General features: G+C 43.0%; 1 protein-coding gene across 6 annotated transcripts in view; it reads right to left on the bottom strand.

The window, feature by feature from the left end:
* The window catches only part of LOC147895245 (CAP-gly domain linker), a 117,614-nt gene that overhangs the window by 31,114 nt on the left and 63,290 nt on the right, over positions 1 to 23,210 (bottom strand). For 5 of the 6 annotated variants that reach the window (XR_015542024.1, XR_015542023.1, XM_087384091.1 and 2 more), the window contains exons 5-6: positions 21,843 to 21,957; positions 188 to 270 (exon numbers count right to left, since the gene is read on the bottom strand). Coding sequence is in view for 4 of the 6 variants with exons in the window: in XM_087384091.1 (XP_087240217.1) it covers positions 188 to 270; positions 21,843 to 21,957 (198 nt within the window). In the remaining 2 variants the exon portion in view is untranslated. The remainder of the gene's footprint in view (positions 1 to 187; positions 271 to 21,842; positions 21,958 to 23,210) is intronic. The other variant, XM_087384093.1, reaches the window with a different exon arrangement.

The raw sequence follows: 23,210 nt of genomic DNA, 5'->3' as shown, positions 1-23,210 counted from the left end.
GTATGCAAGAGACATCCGAGAGGCATAGATGCATCATGCAGAGCGGGACCCATGTTTATTACCACTCCAAAAGTTTGAGCAAATGCAAAACCTAGTAAGAAGCAGGACTATGGCTGGAAATGCCACACTCAAGCCTGTGATGGTTTATGTTTGAAGACCTAAGCTTCACACAATCATGTGGATGTACCTATGAGATTAAAAAGTTGGATCTGCAAACCAATAACCAAGTCTTTAAGTTGTCCTATTGCTTCTTCATTTTCATGCATCTCCCTGCAGGATTATACAACAAGATGTTAAAATAAATATACACAGGGATTGCTCAGTGAGGGCATACAAAGAGAAGACCACACCCCAAACGTACAAACAAGTATGAAGAACTAGTGCTTCCAAAGTATAAGTCAGTCACATTGACCAGTACAACTCTACACATTCAACATTACACCACTACATGGTCAGCTCATAGCTCTAGCCCTCTCTTCTCCTCTACTGAATGATTGCTCCCCTTCACCTCTACCTTCGCCTTCAACCTGGCTAGTTGCATCCACTAGCAAGAATATGGGAGTCCTCCTATTGGTGGAATCTTTTCCATCCCTTCTCATTTGTTCTCCTCCTATCTCCCTCAACTATCTAGAATGAAACCATGGTAAGGTGTCCAAAATAGTAGTGTCTCGAGACATGTTGATACGACTAAAATTTACAGCTCATTCGTGACCACGAATTGGATGAACACCAATTAACAGGTGATAGCACTACGAATAACCACCCAGCCGTTTTCTGGTTCAGCAAGCTCATTACAATAATAAAAATGTGAGAAGGACCTGCAAGCTGAATACCAGAGCCCACAATTCCCTAGATGGATCTAGTATGCCACATGTCTTCATTCTAAGGTACCTCCTAAATGCATCATTTACCCCTCTCTTGGGATATCATTGAATCATTTGCCTTGGCACATTTAATGCATTTAGACCCTTTAGCCTTAGATCCACCTAGTCTACTGCCATATCACCCTCACCAAGGACCTTGACTTTAAATCCTTTTTGATCATTTACGTAAAGCCCAACAAATATAATACAAACATTGATCCTTTAAAGGAAAATGTCAACGAACCCTTCCGAGGTCATGTTACCTCAACTTGAGCGTAACATTCCTTCCCTCTTCAGGCATCAGCGTCCTCGATGATAAAGTCTGGGAACACTCTCCATAACTAGTATACGGATTCCCAGGTAGCTTCTAATAGAGGTAAACCATGCCATGCAACCAACACCGTGGGTATCTTCCAATTGCGTACTTGCATTGTTCCTCGGTCCAGGATTCCTGTTGATTTGTGTCTTGCATTATCCTCTCTCTCCTGAAACAAAACAACGCCCTCGATTAGTGAGTCACCTGTATGCAAAAATTTCTTTAAACGAGAAACATGAAACACTGGGTGCACCTTACAACCCTGTGGCAATTCTAATTTATAGACTACCTTACCAATTCTTTTTAGAATTAACCACGGCCCACAATATCGAGGTGATAACTTAGCACACTCTCCTAGAGTGTGAAGAAACTCTGAGAAAAACTTTTTCTCCTTCCTTAAATTCTCTAACGGATCTGTTTTCATCCGCATACGCCTTAGCTCTATCCATAGCTTGGCGGGGATGTTAGCTCTCGCAAGTGCTAGCATCTCCCGCATCTGAACCACAAAGTCGTGGCACTAGGTACATTCTGAGATACTCGAACTATAGTTGGATTCGCTGGTCTATAACCATAGTTCAGCTCAAACACACTGAACCCTGTACAGGAATGTTTTCTATCGTTATAGGCAAATTCTAACAATGGCAACCACTTGTCCCATGTATGTTGCCTCAATGACACATATGCTCTAAGCATATCCTCTAAAATTTGGTTGATTCTTTCCGTCTGACCATCTGTTTCTGGATGATCCCCACTACTCATTCCCAACTCAGTCCTTAGTGTCTCAAACACCGCAGTCCAAAAATGACCGGCAAATTTGACATCCATGTCTGACACTATGGATTTGGGTAATCCACGCAAACTAAATATATGTTTAATAAACAAATCCGCCACTTGCGGGGCACTAATAGACTCTTTAGTTGGAATGAAGTGAGCCATCTTGGTAAGACGATCAACCACCACAAGGATAGAATCATATCCACCTTGTGTCGTAGGCAGACCTACAATAAAGTCCATGGAAATGCTCTCCCACCTACGTAGTAGTATTTCCAAGGACTGTAAAAGTCCGGGTGGCTTCACCCGCTCTGCCTTACTTGCCTGACACGAAAAACAACGTGTCACATATTCATGAATATGCTTTTTCATCTTTGGCCAAAAGAAATCTCGTCTCACTAGATCATATGTCTTCTCCACTCCTGAAGTCCCGCACATGGGCTATCATGGCATTGTTGAATGACTCTCTGCCTAAGATTATTCTGATTAGGTACTACTACCTTGCCATTTCTTTTCAGCATACCATCTCTTATGGTATATCTTGCATAAGTTTGGCCTTTTCTGGATGCCAGGTCATCCTTTTCCCCGGGTTTGAACACATGAGCCTTAGGCCAAAGGCTCTGGACGAACTCGTCCACCTTTAGAGTTTCTCTAATCTCGGTCATTAGAGCACTCTCTAATATCGTGAAACTCATATTATGCATAATGCAAGACAACGCATCAGTAACTTTATTATCCTTTCCTTTTCGGTACCGAATCGTCAAGTTAAACTCATGCATGAGTTATGCCCACCTAGCTTGGCAGCCTCTCAAGTCAGGTTGTTTACAAAAATGTCTCAGAGTATCATGATCAACATCAACACAAAACTCTGACCCATACAAACAATGTCTCCGTGTTTTCAGAGCATGGATAACAGCATACAACTCTAATTCATCAGTTGGCCAATTTCGTTGAGAGGGAGAAAGCTTCTTGCTTTCAAAGGCTACTGGCCTTCCCTCTTGGAGGAGAACTGCTCCTACCGCAATGCCACTTGCATCGGTTTCAAGATAAAACGGTTTCTGGGGATTAACTATTTTTAACACTGGTCTTGAGACCACAGCTTGTTTTATGGTATTAAAACTCTCCTGTTGATTCTGTCCCCATATAAATGGTACTTTATCTGAGGTCAGATCAGTCAATGGCGATACTATTTCGGAATATCCTTTGATATGCCTTCGATAAAATTGGACAAATCCCAAGACTGATCGCAAAGCGGTCAAACTCTGAGGGATTGGCCAAGTCAGTATCGCAGTCACTTTCTTTGGATCCATTTCTACACCTTTATGAGTAATTATGAATCCTAAATATTCAAGTCTTACCATACACAGTATAGTTTTCTTTTTATTTACATAAACACTGGCTTTCCTCAAAGTACTGAACACTATTCTTAAGTGTTCGTAATGCTCAGCAATACTTTTGCTGAATATAATAATATCGTCAATGAAGTGTACTACAAACTTTCCGATATACGGACGTAGTAAATCGTTCATAAGCATGACGAATGTAGCTGGAGCATTGGTAAGTCCAAAGGGCATTACCAAAAACTCATAATGTCCAAACCTGCTTTTAAAAGCGGTTTTATGCACATCCTCAGCTCTAATACGGATATGATGGTAGCCACATTTAAGATCTATCTTACTAAAAATTACGGCCCCATGTAATGCATCTAGCAAATCATCGATCCGAGCCATCGGATACATGTGCTTAATAGTGATATTATTCAATGCTCTGTAATCTATACAGAGGCGAAAAGTATCATCTTTCTTCTTCTTTAATATCACTAGTGAAGCAAAAGGTGAGAAACTAGGTTGAATCTGCACCAGCTTGAGGTATTCTTCCAGTTGTCTTCGTACCTCCGCTTCTTCGGTAAAACTCAACCTATAGGGAGGTCTATTTACAGGTTCTGCCCCTCGGATTAGTTCAATCTTATGCCGAACATTCCGTACTGGAGGTAACCCAAAAGGTAACTCATCCCTAATACAATCAAAGAACTCCTCTGCTATTTGATCAGCCAGCTTGGCCATCTCTCTATTTTGGGCAACATCAGTGCTAGCCGAAGAATCATCAAGCGGCTCTACCGATGCTGTACAAAGAAACAAAAACTCTTCTTCAGCTTTTCGAATTTCCATTACTGAAACCAATGGTCCTTGAGGTATATCTTTTTCACCTCGTAAGACATACAGCACATCATTCATCTTAAATTGATAAATGTGCTTTTTCCTATCTATGGCTGGATTCTTCCTAGAATGCCAAGCCTTACCCAGGGCTATGTCTGCATGAGCAAGCTTTGTCATTTCAAAATCAAGCTTCTCAGCATAGTCCAGAATTTGAAGCTCGAACTGGGTAACCCTTTGGTCCCATACTTCAGTTGAACTTCCATTTGCCATTCTAACTGTTATGCATAGTCAGATGGGCTAGTCTTTAGTTTCAGCCTCTTTCCAAGCTTGGAGTTAATTACATTGTGCGTTGACGCTGAGTGAAACAACACAATGACATCATGATTAGCTACTTGCCCTTTCATCTTAACTAACTCCGTATCATTAAAGGCTGTATACCCCGTTGCTGTGGGCTTTGACAGGACATTATCAGGTGCACTAGTTACCAACTTAGCAATAGACACACATAACAAAACAGGTACTGACCTTTGAGAAGATCCTGCTAGCTGAATCTGCATTTGTTCTGCTCTGATACCAAAATGATACGACTAAAATTTACAGCTTATTCGTGACCACGAATTGGATGAACACCAATTAACAAGTGATAGCACTACGAATAACCACCCAGACGTTTTCTAGTTCAGCAAGCTCATTACAATAATAAAAACATGAGAAGGACCTGCAAGCTGAATACCAGAGCCCACAATTCCCTAGATGGATCTAGTATGCCACATGTCTTCATTCTAAGGTACCTCCTAAATGCATCATTTACCCCTCTCTTGGGATATCATTGAATCATTTGCCCCTTGGCACATTTAATGCATTTAGACCCTTTAGCCTTAGATCCACCTAGTCTACTGCCATATCACCCTCACCAAGGACCTTGACTTTAATTCCTTTCTGATCATTTACGTAAAGCCCAACAAATATAATACAAACATTGATCCTTTGAAGGAAAATGTTGACCGACCCTTCCAAGGTCATGTTACCTCAACTTGAGCGTAACACATGTGCTATAAAAGCACAAAAGAAAAGGTGAAATGGGGTTTTATAGAATTCAAAAACATTCAAATTTTGAAAAAATACATGAAGTTTAACTATTATGTCCAATAAGACCCACCCACTACTTAAATGTGAAATTTCTATAGACATGTGTTGTTTTTTGTGTTATATTATCATGCCTTTTCGTACTATATTGTTTAAAAATAATTCCACCTTACCATACTTGAACCCTCCACCGCCCAGTCTCTTAATGACTTTGGATACCTAACTACATCCCATCATCTTCTGGCTCATGAGCTCATGAGTACTATCATAACTTCTCATTGTGCACCTCCTAGTGCCTGTGACTAGTATTGACATGGATCATGTCAGATCACATCGATTGACACAACTTGTCTTCCAACATCTGTGAAAGAACATGGTAGAGAGAGGGAGAGAGGAAGTGATACTCAAAGGAGACATAATGAAATGGAAATGAAATGACGAGCAATGAACAAAAATGAGAGTACTCACAAGCGTGTCAAATGTATATGGGATAAGTCCCATAGTGACATGTGGCACTCTAGGACATAAAGTAGTCTAGTACTACTCTATAACTCAATAAAAACACACTAGAAACACTCACTTTGACTTCCATGTTCCAACATACCCCCCCATGAAGATAAGGTGAGAGACTACTAGAATGGAACCAAGAACAGAACATAACAATGATGGTCTAAAGTGAGGGACTATTGGAATGGAACCGAGAACAGAACATGACAATGACGGTCATCAAACTGTGCATCCTATGTAACTCAGAGGCTAAATTCTGAGCGTGCTTAGAGATTGATCCAAGCACTCTCATGGCTTGAGACTCAACATGCTCAAAGGCTCACGTTATAGCATGGCTACATGACCAGCTCATAGGTCTAGGAATACACCAGCATCCTGGAACTCGGCCAGGCTTGATAACGAGACCTATCAAAGCCAATACATGGCTCCCACAATACATCCCCCTCTAAACCTATCAAAGCCAATACATGGCTCCCACTATACATCCCGTCCTAGCTCCAAGAGCTAATGAGGGACAAGGAGCCACACACTAAAACAAAATAGGAAAATACATCTTTTTAGGAGGACTATCCAAGGCAGAGAACCTTTGACTCAACACACGTGATTTATTTGCATTCATTTTGGGGGCAGAGTACCCTTGACTCAAACAAGAAAGTAGTAAAGATATATTTCATTCATTTTATGCATAGCAAGGACAGAGAACCCATGTGTCCGAAGTAGCTGTCGCACAAAAGTGTGCACATCCTGCTCGTCGATGATGTGTCGAAGATCCTCATGTCGACGATGCCTCGGAAGATGTGTCGATGAAGACCATGGAAGTAGCCACCAAGGGAGATCAGAATAGTTGAAAACTTTTTTCCCCTCAAAAAAATGCGAGATAGGGTCCTTCCCCCCCCCCCCCCTTTCAAGAAAGAGACTTCTATTAAGTAAGACGAAAAAACCCACGAGAGCAAGCTCAAAGCAGAATACATCATGAAATCATGAAGATAAATAAACCCCCTCAAAATGAGGTGGAAAACAACCAAGGCTGAGGCTGAAAGTGCCACCTCAACCCTGTAGGAGTCTCAAAGACGAAAGGAGAATCCTTCCATTCCCTGAAGAAAGAAGCCTTCCTAAGCTGAGGCTGCACGGGAGTCTCTCTGCATACTCGTCCATACAGCCATCAAGGTATGTATGGTGTCTGTCTAGATACTAGCCAATGTGTGCGAGGGATGAACATGAGTTCCCTCCAATGCCTCTGTGCATCTGGCTCTCTAGATATGCCAGGCTGCTATGCTCGCTAGAATCTCCCAAGCGGTATCCACAAAGGCATGTACAGCTGCAAAAGAAAGGTGTGGTATCACATCCAAAGAACACGACTCAACCTGATGATGTCGAATTGAAATGGCCCAAGAGGAGTCAAGTCTCTCATAGAATACCTGAGGCTCTGTAAGAGAAAGCCAAGCCACTAAGCCCCATGTCATAAAGAATGGGGAGTGGGCAAAGTGACTGAAAATCCTAGCTACCTCCATCCAAATCATCCTCGCCTGTCTGCAATCCCATAAGCAATGTTGAATCGTCTCCAAAGCAGAGAGGCAACGAGGGCAAGTAGGGTCGGCTCCAAACTTGGATCTCCAAAGGTTCACTGGAATCCCACCATGGATAGAAAGACCCAAAAAAAGAGTGATCTTTCTATTCCTGTGGGATTTCCAGAGTCTCTTCTAGAAGCACCTCTGCAAATCCGTAGTAATATCAAATGTCTCCCAATGAGGAACTCTAGAAGATCTCCAACCTCTACTACTGGGTTGGAATCTCCTGGCATTACTGACCATGTATCAAAAGAAGGGGATGCTCTTCTCTCGATCCCCTGCATCAATCCACTCCCACTCTCCAGGATCCCACTGCAAATACCTAATGGGAACTCCCCTGTACAGCCAAAGCCTCCAAGATCCGATGGAGAGAAGCCAGGGGTTTGGGTCGAGGAACCACTCTGAATATGATCCCTGCACCAAAAGACCTACAACCCTGATAGGCTGAAAAGCAGAGACCCCAGCAAGATGTCCTCTATGGACCTGAGCAATGTGCCACCATCATGCACACCAAAAACCAAAGCATCCTCATGTGCATCTCGAAAGGCCAAAACCTGAAGAGGAACACCACCTCTCGTAAAAGTACCTGCCCAAGTAGAGCAAGTGAGTGGCATATCATCTGTGTCTACCCAGTCCTGTCAACTGAGATTTGGTCTCCTCTGGAAGCCTGCGGAAAGCTTTCCATGATCCCAATGATGAGGCGGGTCCCCTCTCCCACCTGGACCACTGCATGTAGAGTGAGGCACCAAGTAGTCTACAATGATCATCTAATATACTATCATTCCACATGATCGGTTGCCAATCAATCTCTTCCTGAGAGGAAGGGGGAATCCTTCGAAGAGTGCTCCTGAAACTGGTCCATGCTTTCAGTATGGCAACCATGAGAGGGGACGAACGTGATTTGAGGTGTGCTACGGTGAAAATCCACCTAATATTGTCCATCCAATCTCCTCCTGAAGAAGATGCGCACATCTGTATGCTGCTAATAAAAAATGCCTTCCACGGCTCCTGTCCTGGCATAAGTCCCCGCACCACCATCTTGCAGAGTAAAGCTCTGCATGGTAAATCTGGATAGTAATACTGAGACCCCCTTCCTGTGTAGGGAGGATGAGGGTCTCCCAAGCCACCCTAGCTAATGCATTTGATGTGCCATCAAGCCCACTCCAAAGAAAATTTCTGATCGGTCTTCTGAGCTGAGTCCCTAGAACGGCACCAACATGAACAAACAAACCAGGCTGTGGCCGAGAGGACCTGGTTGACCACCACAACTCTAGAGGCAAGATCCAGCTTGGCTGAGCTGGCTGAGCTCCAAAAAAGGAGCTTCCTCCTGATCCTCTCCAACACAGGAGCAAACTACTGTGTGGAAAAAATATCCAAGCCGACCTGGCAACCCAAATACCTCACTGGCACACCCCTCTGAACCCAAGTGAATCCTATGTCAAGCCCCCAAACTGGAGTGTCCTGGTCACTGATTCAAAAGCCATTGGATTTATGCCAATTTATTTGCGCCCTCGCTGCCAAGCAAAATAAATCCAATGCTATCCTGAAAGAAGTGAGCGTCTGTGGTGTGGCATCCAAGTAAACTGTTGTGTCATCTGCCAACTCACTGTCAAGTAGCTCCTCTTCCCTCTTGATGGGAAGTCTCAGCCCAAAGATGTCAGCTTGAGATCTAACATAGATACTCATAGCTTCAGCCACGAACAAAAAAAGTAAAGGAGCAAGGGGGCATCCCTGACGGACTGATCTGGAAATCTGAAATCTCTCACTCCTTACCCCACCAATAAGTACCTGGCTGTGGGCTGATCTGTACAAAGAGGAAACACCTCTGATCCAAGCATCAGTAAAGCCAAAATGTAGAAGGGTGCCCTCCAAAAAATCCCAATCTACTCTGTCATAAGCTTTCTCAAAATCCAAGAGTAGAATGGCTAGACTCTGGCCGCTCTGCATGGCCCACCCTGAAGCATAAGTACCATAGTAACACATGGCATTCTAGGATATAAAGTAGTCTAGTACTACTCTATAACTCAATAAAAACACACTAGAAACACTCACTTTGACTTCATGTTCCAACAATGTGCACCTCCATCTGCACTCCAAGCGATTGGTTCAACCAAGTGGTCTCTCAGTCAGAGTACCTCAAATGTCAGCCTTGTTTGCTGTTACCTCCAACAATCCTAGTGATCACATTATTGCTTGGTCAAGTAGCGAGCTCACCTAGTCACAATGCACTGAAGTCATCATTGAATCATGCTCTCTCAATGATGTTCCTGGCTCTCCTTAAAGACATTCACATGCCACGGTGGATACTTGTAGAGCATTTCAATGAGGCATATTTGGATATTTGGATGCACATAAAATTTGGATGGCTCCCAGATCCACCCTTCACACACATTGATATTGCATACACTTTGATGGCCATTTGGTGCAGGTGTCTTCCTAGGCAGCTTTTGCCATGAGGACAGTTTTCCATAGGGAAAGGAGTGGCTCCCCATTTTTCTTGGAGTTCACCATAGGGTCAAAGTGGCACTCTCAGCCTCAGCCTAGGTGCTTTCCTCTCTCTTTGATGAGCATATTTTTTGCCCACTTAGGGTGTTTGGTTTCTCATGCCTTGCATGATGTATTTTCGCCATGAGATATGCTCTTGGGGTTTCTTTCATACTTAATAGAAGTCTTTTCATTGAAAAAAAAAAATGTCATGGAGCTGTAGTGGCTTGTGTTGTGTATCTTCTCCCTCCTTGGTAGTATCCATGACATTGTGCAAGTCTCTGTACCTCTTTGTGTAGCAATGATAGCTAGACTTGTACTTCTCATACTTTGGTTTTATGAGAGAGAGCTCAACTCGAAGGGGTAGCAACTCTATCTATAAAGCCTCATGGGACTTCTCCGAATGTGTATGTTGCTCATAAATCTTTGGAGATCTCCTGCACATGTTCCTGCTCCATGGCTGCAAGTTGCTTTAACACAAAGGTCAGCTTTGGATGTGCAAACAATAGATGTGTGGTTTTCTTGCAGCAATGTCACCTAGTTTGTTGATCTCGTTCCATATTCCTCTTTTTTGTATCCCAGTCATGCCAATGAAGGTCATGTTGCTGCTGCAATCTAGCCTGCTGTTGTTTCCAGCCCTTTTCCTTCACTTGCATGTGTTTCTATCATGCGTTCTCTTGATCTCGAGAGACATGAAACTATTTTGGAGCCCATCTAACTCCATCATCATATGCAATTGTTGGGATAGTTGCTTCTTGGGGTGATGCCATTCTGATGATCCCATCTCGATTAGAAACCCAATGGTAGGGATTTATGGTGGTTCAAAAACTCATTCGATCATCCGCTACCTTTAGGAAGTCTTGTAAGGAGGCTTACTCATGAAGTTTGTCAATAAGTCTTACTGCAATGGAGGAAGGCAATGCCCTCAAGAACCACCCTTTCGAGTGAACATCACAAATTGTCTACTAATGATGACATCCCCTTGACCTTTGTGACCTTTGGATGAAGCTTCAGCCTCCTTGCCTTCCTCCTTTACCTACTCTCCACTTTGCGCTTCTTCTTCTCCTTTAGAGTCACAACTTGGATCCAACTACAACGGATCTTGTTCGTCTGAGTTAACGAGAGCTTAGATGAAGTTGGTAGTTCTTGTGACTACTCCAATGGGTTCACATTGTGCCATGACATGAAGACTTCCTAAACTTTTATGTGCAGGGAGGCTTCTCTCCACTCTCATCAAGTACCTTTTGGTTCTCTCACTTGCTTTTCAAGGTCATCAAAACTGCTCGGCATGAGATCTCTCTCCCCTTAGACCCTAGGATACCACTCTTAGCTCCTCAACACTGAAAAATGTTAGGAAATGGAGTCAATTTCAGTGACTTTTAGTGTGTTCTAGAGTAGTACTATACTACTTTATATCCTAGAGTGCCATGTGTCACTATGGGACTTATCCCATATACATTTGACACTTAGAGTGTGTGTGCCTATCCTATAAAGGCATTGTACTTTCATTGTTATTTTCATCAAGCCTCATGTCTTTCTTGATCATGTAAGTACTTTGCTTAGTTGTACATTTCTTTCTCACATTATTTCATTTTCCTAGTCTTGCTTTTCCTTTCCATTCCATTCCATGTCTTGTATCTTCATATGGTATCAGAGCTAGACTATCTTCCAAGAGGTTGAGGTAAGAGATTGAGGACATTGAAGCCTATCTCCCTCATTCCCCTTGGAGAAATGGCTTCTCCAATTCCATCTAGAGCTCTCTTCTCCACGCCATGATCTGCCACCTCTCTTCTCCTTCCTTCAACTACATCTTTCTGTGACCTGCGGACGATGTGACGCTTCTATCCGGATCTAGAAGCAAAATCACAGCTTTGTGTCTTCAGCAAAGTTGTAGAGGACCTTGAGTACTACAAATTTCGTTTTTACATCATTGCAATCTGAGTTTTCTGTGAAAAGTTACAGCCCTTGCAAGAAGCGACGAAATTTATTTCTGCGTGCAAATTTTGTTCTAGAGCTCAATGATTTGACAGCCCAAGCATGATGCAGCCAGCTCAACGTGGAGCTGTCCATCCTCTTCATCATTGACCTCTACTCCAGCTCGCCATTTGCTCCTTCTGCCTGACATTCTCTTGGAGCTGCTGCCCGCAAGTTGGTGCCTGTATTCAGCCCGCCATTTCTTCCTCTCCTACATCTCCATTGTGCCCACCATTTTTTTTTCCTTTTGCCTGCCATTTCTCCCATTTCTTCCTCAGCCCTCCATTTCTCCCTCAGCTCGCTTGTGCCCTTCATTCTATCCATCACTCTTCTCTCTCCTCGTTGTCAGCTTTATGGGTTCGCTTTCCACCAACTCTCTCTTTGTGGGCAAATTCAAGGGGACGGATTTCCCACATGGCAAACAAAAGTGCAACTCCTTCTCATGAAGGAGAATGTTTGGGATGCCATCGAAGATGATGAAGCACTCGAGGCATCAACGGAGCTTCAAACACGAAACATTTGGAAGCAACACAATTCGAGGGCCATCACTATCATCGGGCTTTGCCTAGATGATTCATTGATTCATCACATCGACTTAAAGTCCAAGGCAAAGGAGATTTGGACACGCCTTGAGAATATATTTGGTAACAAGATCACCAACTCCAAGATATTTCTGAAAATGCAATTTTATAAGCTGAAAATGGAAGAGTCTGATATAGCAAAAATTCAATCTTTAGTTCAACAACTCTCCAATTTGAAGTGTTGCTCGGATGACGAGGACAAAATGGCTATCCTGATGACAAGTATGAAAGGGACTTCTCGCTTTGAGAATGTCCTTAAAGTACTTCGCATTGCATCGACTACATTCGAAGATATGGTGTCTCTTTTGCTTGAAAAGGATCGCCGCAACAAAGAATCTCCATCTTATTCAGTGGATACTACACAGGCACTTGCCTCCACTAGCAAATGGAGACCTAGACCATCGACTCCACCAGCACGAGGAAAGACATTGGAGGCTATTGATAGCGCCTTAGGTCCATCCAGTGCATACCTTATCCAGCATATGGACAGAAATTGTACACAATATAGGATGCAATGTCTACTTCAGTCAAGAGGATTATGTTTCTCAAAAAGTCAAGAGGTGGTCCTTTCTCTTTTGAGACTATTATAGGCATAATGTGGCATTTCTAGCCACATTCTTGGTTCTTATCAAGTTTTTCATTTGCTCAGACTTTTTGAGTTTTATTTTACCACTGGTTTTTCATGCTCTTCATCATCTATGCCTTGAGTTTCTTCTTCTAGTTGTTTCTTTCATACTAAATAGAAGTCTATTTCAAGAAGAAGTATAAAAAGAAAACAAGAATTCAACATGACAAAAAGAGAAACCTAGAATATACATTAACATAAAGACCAAAAGGGCAAGTTTCAATCCTAAGAAATGTAAATGAAAGTAGCAAAATGTAGTTCTACATAATATTGGGGTATTTCGGAGTCTTAAGTGTGAACAGGGTTATGTTCTAGTGTCATGGGGTTTGCTTGTCTTCTGTGAGCTTGAAGGGTTACATTGGCCTTTGGGAGTAGATTACTTATACTTTGATATCAACGTCAATCAACTTCATTTTTCTGCCTTAGCCTTACTCTCTCCCTCTCCATGTGACTTCAACATAATATCAGAGCTGGGGGTCTCATCTTTGCTGGAGTTCTCCGTTTGATGCTGCTATAAGAATCAACCTCTTTTTTCTTATCTTTTTCCCTGCTGCTGCCCCTATTTTCGAGGAAAAATCTGGTCAATTTCTTTACTTGTGGCCACCACTCTCTTCCCTGACTTCTACAGCTACAATGCTGCCACTTCCCCCTCCCCCGCCCCCCCCCAAGAGAAGGTTTTCTATTAAGTATGAAATACCCTCCCTGAGAAAACTCAAGGGAGAAAAAACATCATGCCATACATGAAATACACACTAGATGGGCAAAAAATAAACTCCTAATCAGAGTAATGAAACAACCATGGTTGAGGCTGGAAATACCATCTCAACCCTGTAGGTGACTCTGAGATAAAAGGGCAGCCACTCCATTCTTTGACAAATACAACCCTTCTGGAAGAGGTTGCCCGCAAAGACCCCTGCATCCTCACCCATATGGCTATCAAAGTATGGTGTATGTACGAATACTCGCCAAGGTGTGAGTGGGATGAACCTGAAAGCCTTCCACATTCTCTGTACATCTAGACCTCCAAATATGACAAGCTGATATGCTCGCTAGAATCTCCCAAGATGTATCAACATGCATGTGCAGGTCCAAGTGAAAGTTTCAGAACATCATCCAAGGAACATGACTCAACTACATGTCGTCGAATCAATAGATCCCAAGAGACGTCATGTCTCTCGTATAGAACCTAAGGCCCAAAAAGTGAAAGCCAAGTTACCGATCCTCAAGTCATATAGAAAGTGGAGTGTGTATAGGTGCTCAATAGCCTAGCAATCCCTTTCCAATTAATCCACACCTATCTAGCATATCTAAAACCTCTCCCTATTTACTCCTCTAATAAGCAACTTGTTGTGGGCTGATTTGTACAACAAGGAGACCCCTTTGGTCCATGCATTTGAGAATCCAAACCATAGAATGTCGTAAGCTTTTTCAAAATCTAGAGTAGAATGGCAAGTCTTTGGCCACTATGCATAGCCCACTGAGAAGCTTCCCAAAAAGAGAGAGTGTTATCAAATATACTTTTGCCATGCTCAAAGCACATTTATGTATCATGCTCAATGCATGCTTGCGCATCAATGGGCCTTTTCTAAAGGCACATGGTGGAGAGGGAGAGAGAGAGAGAGAGAGGGTAGGCTAGGGAGAGAGATAATGATACTCAAAGAGAGACATAATGAAATGGAAATGAAATAGCAAGAGCAATGAACTCATCGGACTGTGCAATGATAGTCTAGAACTAGACATGGCTCCCATGCTAACTAAGAGGCAAGTGAGCATGGCTTAGAGGCTAGTGAGCATGGTATAGACTCAAAGGCTCACCTAGCATGGCTCAAAGGCTCATCATGCATGGATGCATGACCAACTAAGAGGTCTAGGAGAATGTACCAACATCTTGGAACTCACATGCCAGGCCTGATAAATAGACCTACTACCAAAGCCAATACATGGCTACCACCGTACATCCCCCTCTTGACTCTAGGAACTAATTAGGGACACGGAGCCATATACCATAAATATAAAATCAATACATCATTTTAGGAGGACTATCCAAGGCAGAGGACATTTATTGACCCAACACACATCATTTATGTCATTCATTTTTGAAAAACAACCCAAAGCAGAGTACCCAAATATTACTAACCATTATCTATCGGTTCACAGAGTGATAGATCATTCAATAGAACAAATAAAGATCGTCGGTCAGGTCCAGTAGATGTGGCGTCAAGATTCTCGAGCTTGGCTTTGATTTCTGTGGCTGAAGCAGTGAGGTCAAAGTGATGAAGTAATTTGTTATCCAACCACACACCGATAAGGGCCAATGCTTTCTCCCTAGATGATGTGACTTCTCCACGAGGACAAGGCTCCATAAGAGGGCGGGCACTTAAGGCAGCTGAGTGAGCTATCAGAATAGGTCACGGGCAGCTTCTACTGAATGTTACGGACAGTAAAACCACGGGCTGCTGGAACTAGTTTCCCTCAGCAAGAGAGAGACGTGTCACACAGATCTGGAGAGGAAGTTGGGGGAGCGTGGGTAGGAAAAGACAGATGGAGCTGCAAACCCATGGGCAAATGGAGCAGCGAAGTGTGGGCAGCTCAGCTCAGCTTCGTGGGCACCAATTGGAGTGGCAAAAGATGGTGGAGCTGTGGTGGAATTTGCAGCAGTAGTTGGCGTGCATATCGAGGGCAAGAGCAACAGAAGTAGGCAGAAAAGGGCTGGTAGCTGGCGGCAGTCCCAAGGGCAGAAGCGTGAGGTGCAGCAGCAATCCTGAGGTGAGCAAATAGCTGGCAGCAGTCCCAAGGGCAGCAACTCCAAGGTGGAAAGAATGGCAGGCAGAATATAGCAGAATAGTGGGCAGTTTAGAGCACAAACAACAGCACCAATGGTCGATGTAGCAGCAACTCCCGTTGATGAAGATCAGCTCCTTTTCACGTGGGCAGCAAACCAAGCTCCATAGCTTCCGAAGGTGAGGCTAAGGTAGGAGAAGAGAACAAGATGGGGAGAAAGGAGTGGAAGGGAGCTCAATCATGGAGGAGAGGATGGCTTCCACTTGCGGGCTTCCCTCATCCTCTAGATTGAGCATGGAGAAGGAAAAGGTAGGAAAGGAGGCTCTGATACCACATGAAGGCATATGGTGGAGAGAGAGAGAGAGAGAGAGAGAGAGAGAGAGAGAGAATGATACTCAAAGAGAGACATAATGAAATGGAAATGAAATAGCAAGAGCAATGAGCAAAATGAAAGTACTCACATGTGGACCAAAGGGCTTGTACCTTGATACTTGATTGATTTGACACTAGACAAGTACAGCTCTTATATAGAGCACACACACATATGAACAACAATGGATAACTCCCAATGTGACATGTGGCATCCATAGGACACACTAGACTAGAACTCACCAAAGTGACTCATCTTGACTCCATTTCCTAACATTTTCTGCTTCCCTTTGCAGGGCTGCTAGATGCTGTCTAAGGCCTTTCTCCCATCTAAGAATATCCGATCTTCTAGTTCTAGCAATAGTGTGTAAAAATCACTCAGCTCTTCTGGTTCTAGCAATAGTGTGTAAAAATCACTAATACCAGAGAGGGCTACTGCCATATCAGAAGGAGATGCTACTCCACCCTGCAGGTGAGACACCAAAATCTATAAAATATAGTTTGTAAGACCCTCCTCGACATATGAGGATCTAGAATTCCGATACTGGCCAATCAGCATCTCGAACGAGGGTTAGAGATAGCCAATACTACCAAAAAGTGATCCGAGGTGGAGACACCCGGTGTAATTCATATCGAACCTCCTTTGTCTAGTGTCTGTCTATCCTTGCATGAATCTATCTATCCTTGCATGAATGGGCATATGAAACCTCTTGTTTGACCATGAGAAGAGAAGAGAATGTGGCAATGTGTGAGAGGCATCATCTATCCAGGCATCTCTGCCACAGAACTGGCTTCCCAAGAAGCTCTTTCTCGCGAATGTATGCCTACTTCTCTTCCCCCTTTTTTATCTGAGGAAATTCCACCATGTTGAAATCATCTCCAACAGTTCAAGAATCTGCAATGGGGGCCAAACAAATAAGTTGAGAAGGCCAACCTTACAACTCCCAATCAATAAAATAATTCACTGTGCTTTGGAGGGGATAATGATATCATGTCCCACCACAAGGGGAAGTATAGAGACTAAAACTAAGATGCAAGTTCCACCCCTAGTGATTTGGAGGTGGGACCCATGGGTGCATGCAACTCCACATCTTTTCTGAGTTGCAGCAGCTCGTCTTTTGAAAAAGTAATGATCCTCACAGCATTGCCTGAATAGGATTCCATTTGACAATCGGTTGTGAAAGGCTGACTCGAACACCAAGAATGTTCCGTCCATCATTTGGAGATGGTTGAGGGAGAAATGGAAGCGCTAAGGGAAGGAGAGGAGAGTAACGAGAGGTAAGGGAACTTAAGAAAAAGGCTAAAGGGAGGCTAAGGGAAAGGGAAGAAAAAGCTGAGAGGAAGGAGGAAGGGGTGAGGGAGAGAGAGACGGAGAGGCTGAGAGGGGGAGAGACTGAGAGGGAGGAGAGAAGCTGAGGGAGAGGGAGAGGCTGGCTGCTGATGAATAAGGTTGCAAAGTTTGAAGCCAAGGTGCCTTGTTACAAGTCAAAGTGAAGCTCAAAAGTGGAACTAAAGTGCAGCTTGAAGGCCGCTTGTAAAAAATGTGAAAGGAGCCTTATACCACATCGAAATTTAGCTGAGGAGTTCCACAAATGTGCACAGTGGGGTTCTCGATACAGGAGTTGTAGAAGGTGCAGTTCCTAGAGCTGTTCCAGTGTCTGAAAACACACGTCTTTAGCTCTTCAACAAAAGGCCCTGAGAATGGCAGCCCTTGTAAGCACCAGTTTGATGCATTTTGGAGCAGCAAATAGAGCAATCTGGAGCAGCTGCTGAATTCGTGGACACAATTTGGAACAGCAAGCGATGCCTACTATGAGGGGAGGAGGTAGAGAGGCGATGGCTGAGGGCTGAAGGGATGGAGGAGGACTGAGAGGAAGGGGCTAGGGGAGCAAGGACAGGGAGCACAACAGGGAGCTGCTTTCGTCTTTTTGAAAAACCACCATGCTGCCGCGTTTTGGTTTGAGGATGCAGCCAATTCTGATCAGCATCTAATTTTGACTGAAGCATTTCTTTCCGAGATGCATCATAGCTGGTCTCTTCCTATCTCTCTATATTTTACTTGTTTGAGATGGCTCTATCTGCAACTTCTCTTTGTATGAATGCCTTGGAGAGATTCTCAAGGCCACCTAGCAGACAAAAATGTAACCTATCTTGATGCAAGAAGGGAATTGAGAGTTGGTTTTTGGGAATGAAGAGGACAAATCTTGGAAGCAATGCAATTAGAGGGTGATTGCTATTATTGGCCTCAGGCTGGCTGACTCACTTATACATCACATCAATTTCAAATCATCAGCTAACCAAGTCTGGAGTAACTGAAAACTATTTTTGGTAACAAGATTACCAATTTGAAGGTGTTTTAAAGCTTAACTTTACAAGCTTAAAATGTCTGAAAGTGATAAACTTAGTGAACACCTAGCTGGAATGTAGTCCATAATGAATCCGTTCACAAGCCTTAAGAGTGAAGCCGATGATGAGGACAAAATGGAAGTCCCCATTAAGAGCATGACGGATGTAGCACGATTCCACTCTGCTTTAGAAGTGCTCCGTTTTGCATCAACCATGTTCACAAACATGGTGGCCTTATTGCTAGAGAAAGGTCGCACAATATGGATGAAACTTCTAGCAAAGATGAATACATAGATACCGCCCTTGCATCCTCTTCAAAGTGAAGAGATGGAAATAAAATCCATTGCCATTACTGCAAGCGCTTTGGTCAAGGAAGCATTCTGCTTCAAAAAGAAAGAAAAGGAGCAACAAGAGCACCATGCCAATCTTGTTGCAAAAAGTGAAGCAGAAAAATTCGACATTGAGACCATTGAAATCAATGCTTGCACTATTGAGGATCTTAATCTTCAGGATGAAGATTATGTTTTTTGAGTTCTCTATTTTTTCGTTTTCGAGCGTTGAGTGTCAATAAGGGTTCTCTGCCTTGGGAAGTCCCCCTCAAATGATTATATTTGTGTCTTTTGTGTGAAAGCCTTTGTTTTTAAAAAGGCACTTGAGATATCCCGTACCCTAGTCAAGAGTCAATGGGGTGACATTAGTAATGGTCTCAGCTATTGGTCGCAAGCTCATTGAGGGGGTAGCTGTGGCACGGGAGGTGCACACAATGAGACCGCCTCTTTGTAATATTGCAGTTTGGGTCTCACCACTCTTCACATCGAGGGGGGTTTTGTTGGGGTATTTCAGAGTCTTCAGTGTTAACAAGGTTCTACTTCTAGTAACGGTGTGAATAGGGTTGTGGTTTGTCTTGTGTGAGCTTGAAAAGTCACTTGATCTGATTTTTGTGACGCATCCTTTTATTATAAAGTGAGGCTTGTACTTTGCTATCAATCAAGCATTCTGCCTCATCCTTGTCTCCATCTTTAAGACTCTCCCTCTCTCATGGCTGCCATTCTGAAGACTTGCGGCAATTTCAGAGACACTCTTCGGAGAGTTCCACCCTCCTCTCGCGAAGAAATAGATAGGCATCCAATCATGTGGAATGACTCTATATTGGATGAGCATGGCAGATCACTAGGAGTGTCACACTATATGCAGTGGTCTAGATGGGAGAGGGGACCTGCTTCCACAGTAGGTGCCTGGAAGGCTTTTAGGAAGTTTCCAGAGGATCTAAGACTCTTATCAGTTGGCCACCTTAGAGGGAGTGCAGTCAGGGTGCACTAGATAGAGGCAGCCATACCAGCAGAATGGATAGATACAGATGACATGCCGATCACAGAGTCCACTTGGTTGGGAGCTTTCACGCGGACGAGTATTCCTTTACAGGTTATTGCCTTGCGGAATGCACATGAGGAGACTCTTGTCTTTGATGTTCAGTCGAGAGACAGACTTCTCAGATCTTCAGAGGTTTTTCTTTTGGAGGTTGCCTTCCAGCTTGTTAGGATTGCGGGGCACGGACTCACAATGGTATCTTGATCCTGACCCTATTCTCCTGGCACTTTGGTCTTGGAGACTCTGGTTATATGGTGGTTCCCCCATTAGGTTCTTGAAGTGGGACCCAAGAGAGTGGGAATGGATTGATGAAGGGCACCGAGAGAAGAGCATCCCCTTCTTTCGTTACACAGTCAGAAATGCCAGGAGATTTCAGCTTAGTAGTAAGGTTGGAGGCCCTCCAAAGCTCCTCATTGGGATAGTTTTCAGATTTCTGTAGAGGTCCAGAAATACTTTTAGAGGAGGCTCTGGAAATTCCTCAGGAATAGAAAGATCACTCTCTTCTTTTGGTTTATATTCATGGAGGGATTGCAGTGAGCCTGCAGAGATCTAGGTTCGGGGCTGACCCTATTTATCCTCGTTGCCACATTGCAGTTGAGTCAGTACAACATTGCCTTTGGGAGTACAGAGGCGAGGACGATCTGGAAAGGTGTTGCTAGGATTTTCAGCATCTTTCATATAGCACCTTTCTATATGACCTGGGGTTCAATAGCCTGGCTTCATATAGTCATGTTCTCTCCAGGATGTTCCCTTCACTCCTTTCAGAAATCCTCATGCCTCGGTAGACACTTCATGGGAGATTCTGGCTAACATTGCAGCTTGGATATTTGGAGGGCCACATGTACAGAGGTGATGGAGGGTTCCCAAGTTCACCCTTCCCAGTTTATGGCCAGTATATGGACTGATACTATACACACACTGATGGCCATCTGGGTGAGCATGCAGGGATCCTTTGGAGCAGCTACATCCAGGAGAGAGACTTTTTTCAGAGTTTAGAGAGGATCTCCTTTTCTTCTCTCAGTCTCCTTCAGAGTTGAGGTGGCATTATCAGCCTCCACCTTGGAATTTTGTTAGCTCTTTTTGAGTTGTTTTTTTTTCTCATGCATGGCATGATATACTCCCGCATTAAAGCTTGCTCTTGCGGTTTTTATTCATACTTAATGAAGTAATCTTTTTGAAAAAAAATGTGACTTTTACACATGACACATACTCAATTAACCAAAAGAGAATGCCATAATACCATGTCCTGAGGTATCTCTAGCAACCTGAAACTTTTTAGCATTGATCTTGTCGGCAGACTTTTTTCAGAGTTTAGAGAGGATCTCCTTTTCTTCTCTGAGTCTCCTTCAGGGTTGAGGTGGCATTATCAGCCTCCACCTTGGAATTTTGTTAGCTCTTTTTGAGTTGTTTTTTTTTCTCATGCATGGCATGATATACTCCCGCGTTAAAGCTTGCTCTTGCGGTTTTTATTCATACTTAATGAAGTAATCTTTTTGAAAAAAAATGTGACTTTTACACATGACACATACTCAATTAACCAAAAGAGAATGCCATAATACCATGTCCTGAGGTATCTCTAGCAACCTGAAACTTTTTAGCATTGATCTTGTCGGCTTTGTAGAGTAGTTATCAGTTAACTGCATCTTGAATAACACTTATAATCCTAGCAACCTACACGTGTATCCAATTGTGAGGTATACAAGAAGAATTATCCAATTTTTTTACAACTAGAGATTTCTATATAGCTAAGAAGGTGGAAGAGCACTCCATTGTAACCATTACCATTCCTTGAGATCTTATAGCTGAGAAGGTCGGTGTGCAAAGTTTTCTATCAAATACTGCAAAGTTTCTTATCAAAATCTGTCTTAAACAAGGATTGCAAAATTGGGTTTTGCCCCACAAAAACATGTATAGCAAGCTTCTTCAACTATCAAGAAGTAAATTTTCTATTTATTTTGTGAAAACCACCCAACAATGAAAAGCTAGTTTAGAAACGTGGTGTAAGCTTGAGCATTGAAAATACGTGCTGTAAAAGAACAATAATTACCCTGAAATCTGTTGATGGATTTCTTGCACTTCTTTCAAGGTCTTCATATGACGCTCTATTTCTTGTAACTCTTTCCCATTCTTCACATTGTTGTCCAAAAGAAGATCATGATGACCTACTCAGAAGCACAATTTGTAACCTTTCTCATAAACCAACGTGGCTCTTTTTTAAAAGACATTGGTGTAGAATGATTTAAAAACAAATACAATATGAAAGTAAATAGTTGAAACAAAAACAAAGATTGTATTTTGTCCAAAACATGGCATGAAAATAGAAGACACGAGAAATAAAAGCCTTCACAAGAAACATGTAAAATCACAAAAACTTGTAGAGTCTCGATCCTGAGAAGTATGCACAATAAAAGCCGATAAGAAGGGGCATATTCTAATTCATGCCATGCTATGCCAATTGAGAAAAATGGCTGAAATTTTCCAGCCTAAAAAAAGCATCTGCTTTGAGTCTAGCAGCTTGAGAAGCCTCGTAACATTTGACCAATTGGCTCCTCAAAGTGTGAATGATGTTTGACCCAAATATGTGATAAAATATTTGTCATCTACCAAATCAACTTCAAGGACCTTGATCAAACCAGGGGTCTGAGAGAGGAGAAGACTACATACTAACTCTACTTTATATGACACTAACAAGATAATATATCTTTTACACAAAGCACTTGGGTTTCCATAGGGTAGCAAGCATCTAGCCCCTAACCCGAATTTCGTAGGAGTGGGATCCATGGATGGTTGTGAAGAGGGTAGTGGATCTCTCAAGTTCCATGTCCTATGAATTTATTTGCGACTCACCTTTGGAAAAGTGCATGTTTTCACAGCTGATGGAAGATGAGGATGGGCTGAATGGCTAGCCATTCACCAATCTTAGATAGAAGGCTAACTTGAAACCCTTTGGATGTTCACTTGTCACTTGCAAGAATCACCTGGAAAGGGGAAAATAAAAACAGAAGGTGAAAGTGAAAAGAAAGAGGTGAAGTGAGGGTGGAGAATGCAAGAGAGTGTGAGGGTGAGTGTGAGAGTGAGAAGCCTTTTCATATGGACAGTCTACCATTTTTCTGAAAAGGAGAAGAGGTAAAGGAACTGAGATATGTATAGAGCAACTAAAGAAGAAAGCGTAAAAGGCTGGACAGGAAAAAGGCAAGTCTGCAAGAGGTCACAGAAAAGGCATAGACAGCTAGAGAGAAAAAGAAGGGAGAGGAGTGAACTTAGGGCCAGAATCCCGAGAAGAAGCTGCACAGAAGGACCCACAAAACTGTATGGCTGAAAGTAAGGAAAAATGTACGGAAACTGAGCATACAGCCTGCTGTCAGAGAACTGTACAGCTGGAAGCTCGAAATCTATACAAAAAAAGAAGACAGCG

Source organism: Dipteris shenzhenensis, chromosome 13, assembly GCF_047967505.1.
Source record: "Dipteris shenzhenensis isolate YYH24624 ecotype China chromosome 13, Dip_SZ_1.0, whole genome shotgun sequence".
NCBI classification, from domain to species: Eukaryota; Viridiplantae; Streptophyta; class Polypodiopsida; order Gleicheniales; family Dipteridaceae; genus Dipteris; species Dipteris shenzhenensis.
This window is presented reverse-complemented; position numbering and strand designations above follow the sequence as displayed.